Below are 18,676 nucleotides of genomic sequence, written 5' to 3'. Positions count from 1 at the left end.
ATCCGAGGGAAGAAGGTAGTTTATAAGATTTATTTATTTGTTATGGACTGACCGACGACAAGAACATCAACAGTCATCAGCCTTTTCATGCATGTGGTACTTTTAATTCGGCCCTTTTTTTAATATATCGCGAGAGAGTGTCAGACTCTTACTGACTAAAAACCACCCTGTTGCTACTCCTGCTTTTCGAGCCGAAGCCCCGGAAACCCGCTAGGTAGTCCTCAGCTCCGGATCTATAGGTACCTACCTACAAGCCTTAAAAATATCTTTGCCACGACCTTCATATAACAAAACAATGTAATAAACACAGTATTTAGGAATTTCCGAATCAAAACATTATGTAAGCCTTGATCGAGTCTAGATTATGCATAAATACTAAATAAGACCTAGAATGTACTATACATGTGTCATGTTGTGAGGGCCGGTCCAATGTGACGGGTGACGTCAGGAAATTCCCATACAATTATGGAAATATACTGACTTTGATTGTAAATAATAAACAATTATTTTTTTGATTCATCATCGTAACCTTCCGATCGTTGGACTATGTGTCTCCTCTTCATGGAAGGGGCTTGTCTCAATCACCACGCTTAGTAGTAGTGTAGGAGATCGCAGTTTAAAACTGTAGTATTAGCAGTAGTATTAGTCCCATGTAAATGGGGGGGGGTGAGCCTATTACTAAAAAACCGAATCAGAAAAGGAACATGGAGTATTATTATTATGAGCAGTGATAGGAATAGATAGTGCTAATTAGCCTAAACTTTGAACAACAGAGAAATTAAACGGAGGCTACTATACTTACTGAGAGTATCTCTACTATATTTCCCGAACAAAAAAACTATAAACTTTTTGAACTACTTTATATAAAAAAACAAAAACGTTAGAAGAAAAAGAAAACGCAGTGAATATATGTATGTTGTAACAAATACGGTATAGGTATATTTATATTATTTCTAAACATGATTTAAGCAGATGTCCGGGAAAATATGTAGTATATACTAAGGAAGTCTCCGTTCCTTTTCTCTGTTTTCTGTTCAAAGTTTAGCATAATAAGCACTATCTATTACTATCACTGTATGAGTGATTTGTAGTAGTGAGTATTAGTATAAGTAACCCAAGAGGAATTTAAAGTTCCCACGAACAAAACCGCATCTAAATATAAACTCAAATGCTCTTTACATTCAAGCAACCAGTTTGCTAAATTCAGTGCCTACCGGGCTAAAAATAAATTCGGAGCTAAAAATATTCCATACGAAAGGAATTTCCGAAAACGTGCGTCATAAGTATTCTTTTTTTTCTACATGATATACGTTCACCCGTATATGAAGATATACTAAACTGTTTAACAATGCAATTGAAATGCAACTTTATTCAGAAAACGGTAAAGTTGAGAATCTATTGTAGAGATTTTGGGATATCTTGATTTACTGATGTCAAGATTTTTGATTTTTCTTTTTTAGGTATTTCTTTTGTAGTTGTTTTGTTACTGTTCATTAAAGTATGTATAGTAATTGTATACCAACGTGAGAATTTATTCGTATTTAGATTTATTTGTGGTATAAGCCGGTAAACGAGCAGACGGATCACCTGATGGTAAACAATCGCCGCCGCCCATGGACACTCGAAACACCAGAGACGTTACAAGGGCGTTGCCGGCCTTTTGGGCGTTAGGAATTTAAGGGTTGTTGGGGAATCGGAGATTGGGAAGATTGGGAAGGGGGGAATTGGGCCACTCACTCACTCAACTAAATACAACGCGAGCGTTGTATCACGTCGGTTTTCTGTGAGACCGTGGTGTCGATCGCTTCGGTCGAACCGGCCCATTCGTGACGAAGCATGGCTCTCTCTCACACTTATTTTACCTGCACACCTACTAAATAACTGGACTGTGCATATATTTCTGAGATGTCTATAAATAAGCAACGTCACGCCTTTTATCCCCGAAGGGGAAGGCAGTCCACATTACGGCACGTAATGCCGCTAAACAATGTACACCCACTTTTCACCATTTGTGTTATAAGTCCTATGTAATAGGGGGTGAGCCTATTGCCATATACCTGACACAATTCCAGACTCCGTGCTACCACTGAGAAATTTTCGAAAAACCGAAAAAGCCCAGTAATACTTTGCCCGACCCGGGAATCGAATCCGAGACCCCTTGTCGGCAGTCGCACTTGCGACCACTCGACCAACGAGGCAGTCTATAAATAAATATTATATAATTGCATATCCGATAATAATAAATAACCTTGATGTCGGAAATGAATAATTAATCAATATAATGTTGCCTAAAATAACTTCTAATGCAAATCTAAATATAGCATCTAGCTTCACTGACGGACAGACGGACAGACTACTATTTATTTGTTGACATTTCAAAAGTACCTATTTATGGTTTTATGGGAATATATGATTTGACTTTGACTTATTCATATTTTTTTTACATGCCCTAGTGGACGTTTGGCCGCTATCTCGCCTGATGGTAAGTGATGATGCCGCCTACGATGGAGCACGTTTGCCCATAAGCAACCTATTCACTCAGGATTTGAAGACACCCAGGTTATACCCATCAGGAAACACAGACTCCGGCAAAAAATCATAGGTATACCTAATTATAACTCAAAACAAAGGTGAGATGCTGACTGACATAGTGATCTATCAACGCACAGCCTAAACCACTGGACGGATCGGACTGAAATTTCACATGCAGGTAGATGTTATGGCGTAGGCATCCGCTAAGCTTTTTATTAATTCTACACCCAAGGGCATTAAAATTTGACCACAGATGGGGCCCAGTAGGGCTTTATACATAAAGCCTGATCCGGTGGGAGCTGCTTCAGACTACCTAGCCGGTTTACCGGGGCTCCGGCTCGAAAAGCAGGACGTAGGAACGGGGTGGTTTTTAGAGTCAGTAAGAGTCTGACACTCAATTCTCGCCTCGCCCAAGTCGGGAGAAGGGATGATTTTCCCCCACAAAAAAGGCATAAAAAATTGTATGAAACTGTCAATTTTAAAGCGATCGGGCTGTGACTTTGCATGCATAAAGCTACTATGACGTAGGCATCCCCTAAGAAAGGATTTTGATAAAAAATCATTAAGTCTTTGATTGCGTCGGTCACCTGTGACCACCACGGCGTTCAATGTGTTAACAATAATACGTCTTACAACCACCTTAGGAGGCTAAGGTTGGGCGGATGGATCAAGGGCCTGATGCAGAAGGCAGTACTCCTCGAAACGGCACGTATTGTGAGGTTTCTGTCTCTGGAGCCCTAACCACCGGTAGCTTGGACTACGCTCCCGCTACCGGTCGGCTCCTATTTTTATATTTTGCCTGACCATATTATTTTATTTGAGAGTTGGTAGTGTTTAAAAATTGCTTTACATTTTAGAGGATTTTGAATAAATACGTCTTAACGCGAGCGAAGACGCGGACAAACGCTAGTAATTAGTAAATCATTTTAATTCACAGCTTAGCACGAGTTAAAGATAAAATAAATGTTTAAGGAAGTTAATTTTAGGATAATACCTTCAATCAAGTTCGATCTAGTTTTTTTCCTGTCAATCTGGTTTTCGAGATTACTGCCTGACCACCTTGGTTGATAGGTTGGTAGTGCAACTGCCAGATGGTTGCTTTAGGTAGATCGCAGGGTTCAAATACGGTGTGGTGTAAAGTTGCAAAAAAAAATCTCGATGAATGAGTATATTATTTTGGTATGGTTTTTTTTTTAAACGTTGAAGGAAAACGTCGTGAGGAAACCTCAGCTTATAATTTCTGATTATAAGTTTAAAATCACAAACCCGCATTGAGCAAGCGTGGTGATTAATGCTTAAACTTAAACCTTCTCCGTGTGAGACGAGGCTTTGGTTAACAGTATCCACTTATAGGCTGTTAATGACTCTAAGATAATTCTTTAATCTTATAATTTATGTATTATATTTAATATGTAGTTTTAATAGGTATTTAATTCCTTTTGCAAATTTTTGCCCTTGTGGATTAAAAGTAAAATTCTTACACAATTTTCAATAATAAATAAAATAATAAAACAAGAAATACTTACGGTTGTATGTATACATTGTTGCTTCTTCTTGTTCTTTCTTCTCAACTTATAATAATATAATAATAACTATTATATTATAAGTATTAATTAATTAATGAAATTATATTTTCATTAAATGTAATTTTATTATTATTAATTCTTATTTTATTTATTTTAGATAGATAAAATGTATTATTAAAATAATTATGTGATAATTTGTATGTATTATTATTATGATTAATTATAAAATAAATCTTATTATAACGATTATAAAAGTATTCTCTCTAGTTTGGTACTTGGTTTTACTATTATTATTATATTATTATTCATGTCATACTATTATAGTTCAATATTATAGCACTCCCAATCTTCTTCGTAGTTATCCTGAAAAAAAAAGAAAATAAATATTAGGATTAATCATCATCATCATCAAGCAATAGGGATATTGTATTTTCATGTCATCAAGTATGGATGGGTTATGAGCAAGAATCTGAACTTATTTAAGACGAAAATCTGTATTTGAAACGTCTACACTTAACATGAACTTCACTACCCCCCCCCCCCCCTTTTCCCAACAACCTTTAAATTCCTAACTCCCAAAAGGCCGGCAACACACTTGTAACGCGTCTGGTGTTTCGGGTGTCCATGGGTGACGGTGATTGCTTACCATCAGGTGATTTGTCTGCTCAATGATCAACTAGCTGTTGACTTTAACAGCTCGAGCAGTCCATTTGACGAGGCTTTTATCGACAAATTCTTCTGTTTCTCATAAAAGACGGTGTATTATTATAATATTGTACCCAGTCATAAAAAATACCTTGACAAACAATGTCTAGTTATAAAGCTTTTAAGATAATCTGGGAAACTTGGAGCATCTAAAAATATAATAATTTGCATTAATATGATATACGAGAACTAAAGCTTCCTTTAATAGTAATATTTTTTGCATTATAATCTAAAATAAAATATTTAAACTGACTTTAATTGAAGTTAAATTGCGAGAATTCATAATAATTGTATAATGCTATAATACTAAGCAATGTGCTTTGTTGGCCCAATTCCCAAAGAATTCGCCAGAGGACTTACTGCACAGTAACAAGAATTTTTAAAACCAGATTTTTTTGAGATGCATTCATATATTTCCTGTAATTTGTTTTGTGGGGAGTAAATCATCCAATGCCTTCTTCCGCCTTGGGAGAGGCGAGAAGAGAGTATCAGACTCTTATTGATTAAAAACCAACCTGTTCCTACCCCTGCTTTTCGAGCCGGAGTCCCGGTAACCCTCTAGGCAGTCTGATGGCACTTTGAAGCACGCACGGAACGCGACACACTGTACGCACGAGAACCACCTCTACTTAAAGAGGGTTTATCATCTGCCCTCTTGGCATAAAGGTTCCCAGTGCGGTTTCCTGGTATCTATTTAATATCTAGTCTCTAAAGTTATCATGATCGAGAGGGAGGGTCAGACTATTACTGACTAAACATCACTCCATTCCTACTCCAGCTTTTCGAGCCGGAGCCCCGGTAGCTCGCTGAGCAGTCCACAGCACCGAAATTTTCTGTGACACAATTTTTATTGGCATTATCATAGTCTAACCTCTTATATATTTTCTGATCACCTAATTTATATTTCTGTCTATATAATAGCTAATATAGGTTTATTGGCTAATCATGGACAATACCAGTTTTTTTATAATGTTACTAGATTCAACCTCGATGGTCTAGCGGTGACAAATACAACTGCGAAGCTCAAGGCTGTGGCTTCGATTCCGGGTCGTATATTTAGTAGTGTTTTAGGTTTCATTATCAGGGTTATCATATATTTGAAATGTCAATTATGATTATGATTATATGATTATAATTAATCGCGTTAATAATTCGTTTATGACATTCGTTAATAAGTTGTAATTTATTATAAAAATAATTAATGGTTTTCTTTTATTTTATTGTTATATTGTTGTAGGTATATTTTTATTTAAAGATTTATATTTATACTAACGAAATATTATTTTTATTTCATAATGTTTCTATTATCATTATTTATACCGTATAGGGAAACCTCTTATTACTTAATTTAAACCACATATTTGTTATCATCTTGGCTGACGATTTACGAAAAATCAGCGAAATAATTTACATGTGTAAATTAGCTCATAGAAAATAATGCACTTTTTGGCTTAACTACTGGGCTTATTTCGCTTATTTTCAAGGAATGTTCCTTGACAACCTCCAACATTACAGCTCTTCTGTGGTCAAGATACATGGAGCTGTTCACAAAGAATCGAATACTTGGTTTATTTAATTATTTATTTCTATTTTCTCAGTGAATTTTGGCACCCTTATCTAAATAACTCATAGCAAAATAATTAAACTACTTCCGACAATAACTGAACACGTCACAAAAATATTTTTCCAATTCGGTACAGCTGTTTAGGAGTTATGCGGCATAATCATACACAAATAGATTTTATCGATTCAGTTTTTGCTATTCAAATTGATGTAGTTGATGATTAGCTAATAATTAAAGTTAGTGCTCAAAAAACGGAGTAGGTATTATGTTTTTATAGTCGTCTCGGAATGCATTTAAATAATTAGGTCCCAATCATAGTTTTTGTCCTATTACATCGAATAATTGGTATAATGGCACTTCTTAAAAGGATCTCCTTTTTATAGATAGACAAACTAATATTATAATGTACTTTAACTCGCGCACTCAGAGTCATTTAATGATTACTTAACCCAATCCTTAGCAATTGTTTTCCATACAAAATCGTTACTAAAGAATAGTTTAAGTAAGCATTAAATGACTCTGAGTGTGGCAGTAAGAGTATTATTTGTTTGTAAATCTGCCTCGTTGGCCGAGTGGTTGCAAGTGCGACTGCCGGGCAAGGGGTCTCGGGATCAATTCCCGGGTCGGGCGAAGTATTGCTGGGCTTTTTTCGGATTTTCGAAAAATTTCTCGAAATAGGCTCACCACCTATTACACATGGGACTTACAACTTAAATATTGAAATCTGGATGTACATTGGTGCCATAACGTGCACCTCTGCCTACCCCATCGGGGCCCCAAAGGCGTGATGTTATGAATGATTGTTTGTAAATCTATCAAGGTAATTATTTTTTTCTGGGATTTTATTTTTGAGGCGTGAACTTCGTTTAATGACGTCTGCTGCCTGCGAGGCGAGAGAAAGTGTCACTTTCACTGACTAAACACCATCCCGTTCCTACAATTTCAGCCCAGCAGTCCCGATAACCCCCCTAAAGATATAATCTGCTTGCTGGGGATTACATCGTTTGGCTTCCACCAATTATATTGATTGGTACGCATAGTTTAGTACTTTTTTATGGTAAACGATCGGATCACTTGATAGTAAGCAATCGCCGCCGCCCATGGACACTTGCAACTCCAGAGGCGTTGCAAGAACGTTTTGGGGGTTAGGAATTTAAGGGTTGTTGGGGAATTGGGGATTGGAAAGATAAGGAAGGGTGGTAATTTTGGCCCCCGGTAACCTCACTCACACAACGCAAGCGTTGTTTCACGTCGGTTTTCTGTGAGGCCGTGGTATCACTCCGGTCAAGCCGGCCTATTCGTGCCGAAGCATGGCTCTCCCACACTTAAAAATGCATAGTTTAGTACTTTTTTATGTTATAAGTCATGATAGGATCATTTGATAGTACACTTGAAACTCCAGAGGCGTCACAAGTGCGTTGCCTTTTGGGAGTTAGGAATTTAAGGGTTGTTGGGGAATTGGCGATTGGAAAGATTAGGAAAAGGGGTAATTTTGGCCTCCGGTAACCTCACTCACACAAAGCAAGCGTTGTTTCGCGTCGGTTTATTACCCCAGTCGAGACGACCCATTCGTTACGACGCATGGCTCTAACACGTGAAAAATATTTATACAATGAATTCTAGACATCTAGGTATTATAAAAAACTAGATCTCGGAGCCATTATGTAAAGAAAATATTCAACATAAATCAATAAAACTTAGATAAATACCTAGAAATTAAATTATCATCATACATTAATATTTAGACCTACTACATAATATAAAAAACAGTTTTGTTGTTTGATTGTTTTTTTTTATATCGAAAATGACTTTTTTTATGTTATAAGCCGGTAAACGAGCACTTGATGGTAAGCAATCGCCGCCGCTCATGGACACTTGAAACACCAAAAGCGTTACAAGTGCGTTGCCGGCCTTTTGGGGGTTAGCAATCTAAGGGTTGTTGTACGAAATACAACGCAAGCGTTATTTCACGTCGGTTTTCTGTGAGGCCGTGGTATCACTCTGGTTGAGCCGGTCCATTCCTGCCGAAGCATGGCTGTTCCACGCTTACAGAAACCGACGTGAAAAACCATCAACAGTTACCATCAAGTGATACATCAAACGAAAAGGAAAAAGAAACTGATTTGAAAAATTATTTGACCATTGGGAAGATTTATTTTCAGGGAATAACATCAACGACTTTTTATCCAGGCTAGTGGTCGCCTAGTGGTCGAAATTCGACCATATACGATTTAATTTACAATACCACTTAACATACGTTCAAGGATAATTTTTATTTAACGAATTGCTATTAGTTTTATAAAATTCAAATTAATAATATTCCGGCGCATCATGAACAGGAAAACTCTATTCATATGAGACGTGAGAATATCTTCGCAATGTCTGTCGATTTTGACGTTTTGTCAAATACGATCAGATACTATGCATGGTAGTGTGTGTAATGTTTTATTTGTTGATTTAATGTACTTTATAAGCATTATTATTGAAAAATATTAACGTCCTGCACTTCTCCTACACATAAACTATAAGTGTACCAAATTTTATGCTCCTACAATTTTCGTAAAAAGGGTTCCAAAGTTTTTGCATCACGTATTAATATATAGATATTTCTACAAATTATAAATCTTAATTGACATACATAATAGACACATTACTCGCTCCTACAATTTTCGAAAGATCCCTCGATTTTCCAAGGATTCCATCACCAGATCCTGACTTGGTGAAAATGTTTACTGCACGGTTGGCGCGGTGGTTGGGCAACTGGCTGTCGTGCAACGTGTAGCGGGTTCGATTCCCGCACGGAGCAACTCTTTGTGTGATCCACAAACTGTTGTTTCGGGTCTGGGTGTCATGTGCATGTGAAATTGAATGTTTGTAAACGCACCCACGACACAGGAGAAAATCCTAATGTGGGGCAACGTTTTTTTTTTTTTTTAAAAGGGATATTTTTGAGAGTTAAATCTCTTGAACAAAAAAAGAATTTTGAAAATCTGTCAACAATTGGCGGAGTAATTGGTGAACAAAACAAAACAAACGTCTGAACGTATTACTTCCTCCTTTTTTGAAGTCGGTAAAAAGTACAAGCGAGTGAACCCACAGGCAAAAGGTTACTTAGTTACTTAATTAATAAGAACTAAAATCAATAAAACATTACTTAGACTTGTTTTATGAAGATCTATCTAAAAAGACAAGATTAAGTATAAGCTAATTTACATTAATATTAGGTATCTATGTAATTAATATTAGTTTTATAGAAAAGTAAAAAAATCTCGTTTAACAAGGAGCTAAGTACACCTACTGTTTGATTTAGGTATTTAATTTGGAATAGATTTCGTTAAATTAATTTATTTATTTATTTATTTAAAGTAAAATAGTATAACATTACAGTTATTACACCAAAGCGTTATACATTTCATATTATTATATTAATATTTGATTACTTTTAAAATTATAAGTAAAGATAACTAGGTATATTTTGATTTGATATATCTAAGGTAAACTTCCACGGGCCCGCATCGTACACATTCCGTATGACGTCATCAGTACGCATCGCATGTAGGCATTGCCGATGATGCGGTCCGTACGATGCGGATCAGTGGACGCAGTTGTTTGAGTTTCTATACAAGACTATCTGTAGGGTCTCTACACCTTTTATTGATGATAGGTTGATTAATACGCAAAGAAAACGTAAAAATAGAATTTAATTGAATGATAATGAGTGCACGCGATTTGAGTGATAATTGTGTACTAAAGTATAGAGCGCGCGTAGCTAGTAAAGTGCCGACACAATGATGTCTTGTGTGTGCTTGCACTGTACATGCTCCGGGCCCCAGAGGATGTGAATGAGATGAAGGATAATGATTTACAAGATGATAGTTAACAATTTTGCTTACAAACTTAAATAAACTAAGCTTAAGATATTTCATTGAATTGAGTCCTGACGGATGGCGAAGACCCTCTGCTGGCTGTGGCGATGGTAGGGCGACCCGCAGCGGTGGCAACGGGAGCTACATAGCTCACGCTAGCTTCTGCCTGCTCCGTGGTTGTCTCTACTTGCTCAGCTGCCGGAGGTGCGAGCGCAGGACGCGACTGGCACGCTCGCATGCGTTGCCATGCGTACAGGATGATGCAAACCACGATGGCCCCAACCAAGGTGTAGATGGCGACATAATGGTGAATGTCATGGGATGTCACTTGATCTGCCAGTTCCTGATTGGATTTCATTTCTTTGAGTGACTTTTCAATTGCCTTTATGTCTTCCTGTTGGTTGGTGATATCGTCTGTCTCATTCAGTGGAGCGATGAGAGGTATAGACAGATTGATTAAGTTATTTATGGGTGGAATTTCTACGTTCATTACATCTATCTTTGTTTTTATTGTATTTGATAACGATCTGTGTGCATAAATCGTAAACATTCTGTTTTTGATGACGCAACTGTCTCCAATAGTAATGACACCTGATTTGCTGAGTTGCTCGATCGTAATATTGTTATCGCATATGACTCGTACACTGCATTGTCCACAACAAAAGTATAAGTATGAATTAATTAAATTCAAATCAGTCCAGGAATCTTGACATTCTCTTGTCTCAGTCTGACATTGATTAGAGGCTTGTTGTTTCAGACATAGGTTTTTGTCTGACGTCATTTGAAAGATAGGCCTTTTCAGTGGGCAGATGTACTCGTCGGCGCTGTAAGGAACGCATTTTTGTAAGTCGCTTGTAGACACCGGAATGTAAGCATCTTTATGTGTATTGATAGCCAGGTACTTTGCTACAGGTACTATAATGACCATGCTTGTGTTGGCTTGTTGTGGAATCGGTATGAGGTTGTAAAGCTCATAGTCTTCCCTGCTTACAAGAGGAATTCTTACTTCGAAAATCAGGAACTCCCTGGTAACTCTTGCTTTCACTTTCAATAAATGATATATCTTCGCTAAGTCAGCTTGAATATTATTAATCGGTAAGGCTAAGTCCTTTGAGATTTGTCCGGTTATAACATTCAGTTCGTTTTTCAACTGAGCTGGTGTTAGTAAGTGAAAGTTAAACTTTTCATAATAAATGTTGGCTACTGTATCAACTAGCGTCTCCTGGATTTCTTTTAGATTGGTCATGATGTTATTGGCAATAAACGTTGATAATGTGAATGCCGCTTTATTGTCAGTGTGTCGGATTTCTTCCTTCAGTTTGTTCATGTCCGAGTAGTAGTTGGTAATGTGTTGATTGAGAATCTTGTGTTGCTTGTCCAGGGTATTTTCAATTCTTTTGATGACATTTAGCTCAGCCTCCACAATTGACGTTTGGTTTCTCCAGAGATTGCTAAGATGTTTTTGATCGCTTCTTATTAAGGCAATATCCTTCTGATATTGTTCGGCAAAAGTTTCGTCTAAAACTCCAAACAAGCTATGTGCGACGTAGCCAATGCCGTTGATAAGCCCGCGACGTCGACGAACTTGACCTTGCTGACCAAGTAAAACGTTGTTGTAGTGTTCAAGTTCGTTGTACCCGTGAGTAAGTTGTAATCGGACGACGTTGCATTGTGGTATTTGATCCCTTAAACATATGTTGTCTAGATGAGTGATAAACTTGTTCAGAAGGTTCATTCCTTGCCAATACGGAGCCATATCGCAATAAACGATGAGTTTCCATTCATCACGTTCCCATTTCATGTTTGTAACTTTATCAAAAAATATGTTTTTATTATCTGCAACTTTGGAAATTTTGTGTTCGCACGTTCCTGAACAAATAAACATCAGAAGTATGAGTGTCGTAATTATGAAGTTACACAATTTTGATGAGGCTGGCTTGGAATATTTATTGTTATTTGTTTGACCTTCTTGGTTTTCTTTTTCTGCATCGTGGCTTTGATTATTGTCGTTGATCGGCAAAACGGACAATTTTGTAATTGGTCTCTTAAGTGTCCCATTTTTCGTGCGTAGGGTCACTACTCTGACGTATCCGTCTTTCCCTGGATGAAGTTCAATAACTCTGCCCATGGGCCACTTTCCCGGGGGCAAATTAACGTCGTGAATGATGACGATGTCATTGATCTTCAAATTCTGATGAGGTTTGCGCCACTTGCTGCGAGCTGATAGTTGGCACAGGTATTCAGCTCGCCATCTCTTCCACAGGTCATCAAATATTTTTTGTGTGAGTTGCCACCTTGTCCGCAAGTCTCTCTCAGTCTCGATGATAGTTAGTGTTGGACCACTCGCCAAAAAATGAAACGGTGTGAGACAGTCTAAGTCTTCGGGGTCTTCACTGAGTGCGCATAATGGTCGGCTATTTAAACATGCTTCTATTTGAGCGAGCAAAGTTGAATATTCTTCAAACGTCAGCTTCTGACTTCCTATGACTCGTTTGAGATGGTACTTCAAACTCTTGACGGCGGCTTCCCAGAGGCCTCCGGCGCTAGGCCAGGAAGGGGCATTAAAATGCCAGTTAATCTCCATACTGGCAATTGCCTCGAAGAAACTGTCATCTAAGGTGTTTTGAATATTGACGAACTCTTCGTTAAGAATTCTGCTTGCTCCAACAAAATTCGTGCCATTATCACTATAGACATGGCCTGGGGTGCCTCTCCGAGCTGCCATTCTTCGTAAAGCCGCTAGGAACGACGATGAGGTCAGGTCCGATACTAACTCGATGTGCACAGCCTTGGTGGCCATACAAACGAATACAGCGATGTATCCTTTCGTGGTCTTGATACCTCGGCCCTTGCTTGCTTTTACGTCGACAAACCCGGTAAAATCGACCCCTGTATGGAAAAATGGTCGTGTTGGATTGCTGCGTGCTAAAGGAAGGTCGCCCATGAGTTGTTCGTGTTTGATTGGATCGTGTTTTCGGCACTTGACGCAGTTCCGAAGGCACTTCTTGATTGCTCGGTTTCCTCCCAGAATCCAGTATTGATGACGCAGCCATGCTTGAGTAACTCTCGCTCCCCCATGAAGTGTCATCTGATGTCCTTGTTTGATCAATAAGTCACTGAGGTGGGTGTTGTTCGGAATGATAAGGGGATGCTTCATGTTTTGGCTCATCTTCGCGTTGTTCAGTCTGCCACCGACTCTCAATAGGCCGTCTTGATCCAAAAATGGGTTAAGCTTCAGCAATTTGCTCTTCGCGTCTATTTGCTTCTGATCTCGGAGACTAAATATCTCTTCCTTAAATACCGTTAGCTGTACTCGTTTTATTAAGCGATATTTAGCTATTTTTATTTCGCTGACAGTCAAATACTTTGGTTTGTGTTGACTGCGAGATATGGCGCGCAAAGTCCTAGCAAGAACACGCGCCGCTCGTTCGAAATTGCTGAATTTGTTCAATAATTTTAAAACAATGTCCTCATTTTGTTGAATTACATTACTTTTTATTGACTTTCTGATTTCCTCATAAGTAACGTAAGTTGGTAGGTTTTGATTTTTGTCTACTTTGAATGTTGATAGCCAGGTTGGTCCGTGCCACCAAAGTGTATGATGCTGTAGTTGATTCGCTAATAAACCTCGGCTCGCGCAATCAGCTGGATTTTCGGCTGATTTCACATAACGCCCGCTATTCGTTGGTATTATCTCTGTGATTTGTGCTACTCTGTTAGCCACGAATGGTTTCCAGCGATTTGGTTCACCATGGAGCCAACCTAGTACTGCGGTCGAATCGCACCAACCGTATATTCGTATAGTATGGTTTGATAAACAGTTCTGAACAACTTTCATCAGTTTTGACAACAATTGTGCTGCGCAAAGCTCCAATCTAGGCAGAGATACTGATTTGTTGACAGGCACGAGCTTTGATTTTCCTGCTACTATAACCACAGGAGATTGCCACTCCACTTCTTCCAGATTGATAATTCTGCCATAAATTACACATGCATAGGCCTTTTCTGATGAGTCACAGAACCCGTGTAACTCTATGATTGCATTTTTTGGCGTTTGAAGCCATCTTGGTACGTTAATATGTTCGATATGTGGTAACTCCTTTTTTATTTTAAGCCATTCTTCATTGATGTGTGTAGGTACTGCTTCATCCCATTGAAGATTCAACGACCAAACTTTTTGGAATAAAAGTTTCAATTTGGTTGACACTGGAGACAGCCAGCCGAGTGGATCAAATATCTTTGAAATGTCAGATAATAATGATCTTTTAGTGGATGGCGTCAATGATGATGTGTCAATCTTCATCTGGAACTTGAATTGATCGCTCTGTGGGTGCCAGCGCAGTCCCAAAGTTTTGGTTGATTCTTGATGCTTGAATTCGAAGGCTTGTTCCTTGTTTGTTATTGCTTCTTGTATGTCCATGTTATTTGACGACCATTTCCGCAAATTAAATCCACCAGATTTCAGCAAATTTATTAGGTCAGCCTTGAGTTGCTTGGCTTCCTCTATGCTGTGGTTTCCTGTCAGAAGATCATCCATGTAGAAGCACTGTTCCAGGACTGCTGATGCTGTAGGGTATCTTGAACGTTCGTCTTCTGCTAACCGTTTCAACGTCATCATGGCCAGGAATGGAGCTGCTTTGGTTCCATAGGTGACTGTACTCAACTCATATTCTCTAAGCACTTGGGAAGGTGAGTCACGCCAGACGATTTTCTGATACTGTAGGTCCTTCTCATTACACAAGATCTGCCGAAACATCTTCTCGATATCTGCTGTGAATGCATATTTATACTGCCTCCATTTCAGAATCAGTGTAAACAAATCCTGTTGTAGATTCGGACCGCTATACATTAAATCATTAAGACTGTAGCCAGTCGAAGTTTTTGCTGACGCGTTAAATACAACTCGCAGCGATGTTGTTGTCGAGTCCGGCCGTAAAACGCACAGGTGAGGTAAAATGCAATCCGGCAGTCTCTTTTGTGTGCACTTGCGCATGTGACCCAGTTTGATGTACTCGGTTATGAATGTTTTGTAATCTTCGGAAATATTTTTATTTCTTGCAAATTTCCTTTCCAGTTGATAAAATTGTGCTACGGCTCTTTGTTTTGATTCTCCCAATTTTTCGTTGATATTCGGTTTCAGTGGCAGTCTGACCACGTATCTACCATCTTCTCGTCGTACTGTTTCTGAGTGATATTGTTGAAGGCATTGATGGTCTTCAGAGGACATGTCAGTATTGGAATCGGTGACATCTTCAATGCTCCAAAACCTTTGTATGTCTTCTATATTGTTCATGATAACGTTGCATTGATAGGACTTGACATTGCCACTCAAAATCCAGCCAAGTTGAGTCTGTTGAGCTATTGGTAGAGATGAGTTTTCCTTGATTATGCCAGGCATGATGATTTCCGCGTAAACTTCTGCTCCCAGCAATAAATCGATTGGACGACAAACGTTGAAATCTGTGTCTGCTAGTTGAATGTTTTGAAGATATTCCCACGATGGTTTTGAGAAACTATGATTTGGTAAATTGTTAATTAATTTCTTCATAATAACAACTTCTGTTTGGAATGTGTAATTGGAGTACAATGAGGACGCCACAAGACTGAGAACTCCCTTACAATTGGTTTGATTGGCACTGACTCCAACTATGACGCCTTTGCATGCTCGGCGTGGCAGTTTCAGGATTTGTGCCGCGTTCTCAGTAATGAGGGAGGCTTGGGAGCCTTGATCTATGAGAGCCCTCATTGTGTGATATTCCCCATTAATCCCTTGTACACGGACAAGTGCCGTTGCTAGCAGAATTTCAACAACAGGTTCCTTGCTGACGTGTGTCGCATTACTATGTGTATTGTCTTCACATGACATAGACGGTGACTTATCAATTTTGCTGGACACTGCGTTTATCTGTAAGGCATCGTGCAATACGGTATTATGAGGTCCTTGACACACCCTGCATTTTGATTCAGAACGGCATGATTTATTTTTGTGATCAACCAGGCAATTTTCACACAAGTTGAACCTTTGCACTGTGTTTCTCTTTTCTGTTGACCCCAATTCTAAAAATGGCTTGCAGTAGAAAAGTCCGTGGCTATCGTCTTTGCATAGTGGGCAATATTGTGTCCTCGTTGCACAACTTTTTAAAGTCGAACTACGCAAAAATGGTTTATTCGAGTCAATTTTATTGAAATTATTCGATTTTGATTGATTCTTTTTGTTGACTTGGTGTTCAGAATCTTTGTTGTTACTCGGAGATGACGCCGATGATGATTTGGATGAATAATGCTTTCGCCGTGTCGACTCGAGAGCAGTATACTTGTTTTCCAAAAATTTAAGAAAGTCTGTTAGAACAGGCAAGGCTCTCGGATTGTCTAATGATTGAGTGTATTCACTAAGCGATTGAGTATCCAGCTTCTGTGTGAGTAAATGCACCACCATCGGTCCAATGGCGACTACATCTATCCCAAGATTTTTTAAGGAGTTCATGCATTCATTAATGGTGTCGAACATGTTCTTGATCTGTGTGTCAACTTGGTTTTGCATTGTAGGTATTGACAGCAGTATGTTCATGTGAGAGGTGAAAATTAATCTGTCATTGTTATACCTATGATTCAATATGTCCCAGCAAACTTTGTAATTTTCAGAACTGATATTGAGGTGCTGGATGATCCTTTCTGCTTCGCCTTTCAGTTTAGTTTTTAATAACTGCATCTTCTGGGCGTTTGGGATGGATTTGTTGTTGTGGACTGCTTCTTGGAATAAGTCCTTGAATGATATCCATTTTTGATAGTTCCCTGAGAAGGTAGGTATATCTATTTTCGGTGTAAAACTTTCCCGATATGAAACAGAATACATCTTGCTATTGACCAACTTTTTGATGTTAATATACAGTTGTTCGTGGTTGCTATATTCCTGTTCATACTCCTCATCTTCCGAGTACATCTCACAATCGATTTCCCAGTGTAGGGAATCTATAGTTGACCATTTTACTTGAATGGTTTTGAGCACATCTTCGAATTCCCATTTTTCGGAGAGGCTCTCCATATCCACGTTTCTGATTGCTCGTGATAAAGCCTTGAAATTACTCTTCTGCTTGCGTAGCATTTCTTCCAATTTACTGGCATTACCTCGAGAGACAATCTTCTTGAACAATGATGTGGATGGGGTTCCAATTGGCTTGATATTTGGTTTATCTGAATCTACTGATAACATGTTCGTTTGTTGTCGCTCATCCGCAGCTTCTTGATTGCGAGTATCAGTTGTACGAATTGATGAAGTGCTAGGCGACTTACTCCCTTTTTCCGCACTAGTAGGTGGCTTGTAATTTTGAATAATGTCCTGAGCTTCATTGTAGAGAATTCTTGCTTTATCGTACATGTTTTCCGAAAAGTAGGCATAACCACGATCTTCAAATTCATACAATTTAGCATGATTCTCTTGAAACTCCCCCCAGTATGAATCCAGGATTTGCAAACGTTTTTTGATGTTGGCCGGAGTTTTGCGATCCGCAGAATCCTTCTTGAAATTCCGCAGTTGCTGCTCCATGGCTTGAATGATCTGATCTTGATTGGCCAAAATGTTTTCCATGGTGGCGCTCATGATTGTTGTTGTATGATAGATTGGCTTACGCTTTGAACGGTTTGCTGTATTGTCGTCTCCGCGATTCGTCGTCACGGAAAGAAGGTTGTTGCAGCAGACGGATGTTACTCTGTCCACAAGTCGTAGTCGCAGGAGCTGTACTTTCGTGCCGACAGCTTATTCACACTGTTGTGTACGCGAAAGAGTCCCGCTTATACGGAGGCTCGAAGGACCAAAAAGATGTAGGGTCTTTACACCTTTTATTGATGATAGGTTGATTAATACGCAAAGAATACGTAAAAATAGAATTTAATTGAATGATAATGAGTGCACGCGATTTGAGTGATAATTGTGTACTAAAGTATAGAGCGCGCGTAGCTAGTAAAGTGCCGACACAATGATGTCAAATTTGTGTGTGCTTGCACTGTACACTAACTAAAATCCATTGCGTGCGATGCGTACGTTGCGGGCCTGTGGACGCGTACCTTAAGAAAGGTGACTGACTGGCATAGTGATCTATCAACAAGTAGCCTAAACCACTGCAACGATCAGGGTGAAATTTGGCATATAGGTAGATGTTATAACGTAGGAATCCACAAAGAAAGGATTTTGGCCAATTCTGCTCCCAAGGGGATAAAATAACGGATGAAAGTTTACATGAAACTTTTCACCAGTGCTAAGGTATTTGTACCCATATGAGGGTGCTTTTCCACCAGAGATGTGCTATGCTACGTTGCTGTGGATGCGTTTGACTTCCACCAATCATATTCATTGGTAAACATAGCTTAGCACTGGTGGACACAGACTCAGCTAAACTATGTTTTATATGAAAAGATGCGTGCAATGATTGGCTCCCTACTATCACACACATATTCGAGCTACACCGCATATTCGAGCTGGCCATTTT

The 18,676-nt window shown here is 38.8% G+C and overlaps 3 protein-coding genes across 3 annotated transcripts in view; all 3 read right to left on the bottom strand.

Annotated features, from left to right (window-relative positions):
* The window catches only part of LOC118280280 (scavenger receptor class B member 1-like), a 104,892-nt gene that overhangs the window by 73,231 nt on the left and 12,985 nt on the right, over positions 1 to 18,676 (bottom strand). The window contains exon 2 of the mRNA XM_050701894.1: positions 4,059 to 4,421. Coding sequence (XP_050557851.1) covers positions 4,059 to 4,074 — 16 coding nt within the window. The 5' untranslated portion in view covers positions 4,075 to 4,421. The remainder of the gene's footprint in view (positions 1 to 4,058; positions 4,422 to 18,676) is intronic.
* On the bottom strand, positions 9,832 to 13,971 carry LOC126911988 (uncharacterized). Its single transcript, XM_050701875.1, has one exon. It carries the CDS (start codon positions 13,360 to 13,362, stop codon positions 10,240 to 10,242), a length of 3,123 nt encoding a protein of 1,040 aa, XP_050557832.1. The 5' UTR covers positions 13,363 to 13,971; the 3' UTR covers positions 9,832 to 10,239.
* On the bottom strand, positions 13,551 to 17,790 carry LOC126912059 (uncharacterized). Its single transcript, XM_050702236.1, has 2 exons — positions 13,983 to 17,790; positions 13,551 to 13,630 (listed from the first exon to the last, which is right to left on the bottom strand). The coding sequence occupies exons 1-2, from the start codon at positions 17,788 to 17,790 to the stop codon at positions 13,551 to 13,553; spliced, it is 3,888 nt and encodes a 1,295-aa protein (XP_050558193.1).

The sequence above is a fragment of the Spodoptera frugiperda genome, chromosome 21, assembly GCF_023101765.2.
Source record: "Spodoptera frugiperda isolate SF20-4 chromosome 21, AGI-APGP_CSIRO_Sfru_2.0, whole genome shotgun sequence".
Taxonomy (NCBI): Eukaryota; Metazoa; Arthropoda; class Insecta; order Lepidoptera; family Noctuidae; genus Spodoptera; species Spodoptera frugiperda.
This window is presented reverse-complemented; position numbering and strand designations above follow the sequence as displayed.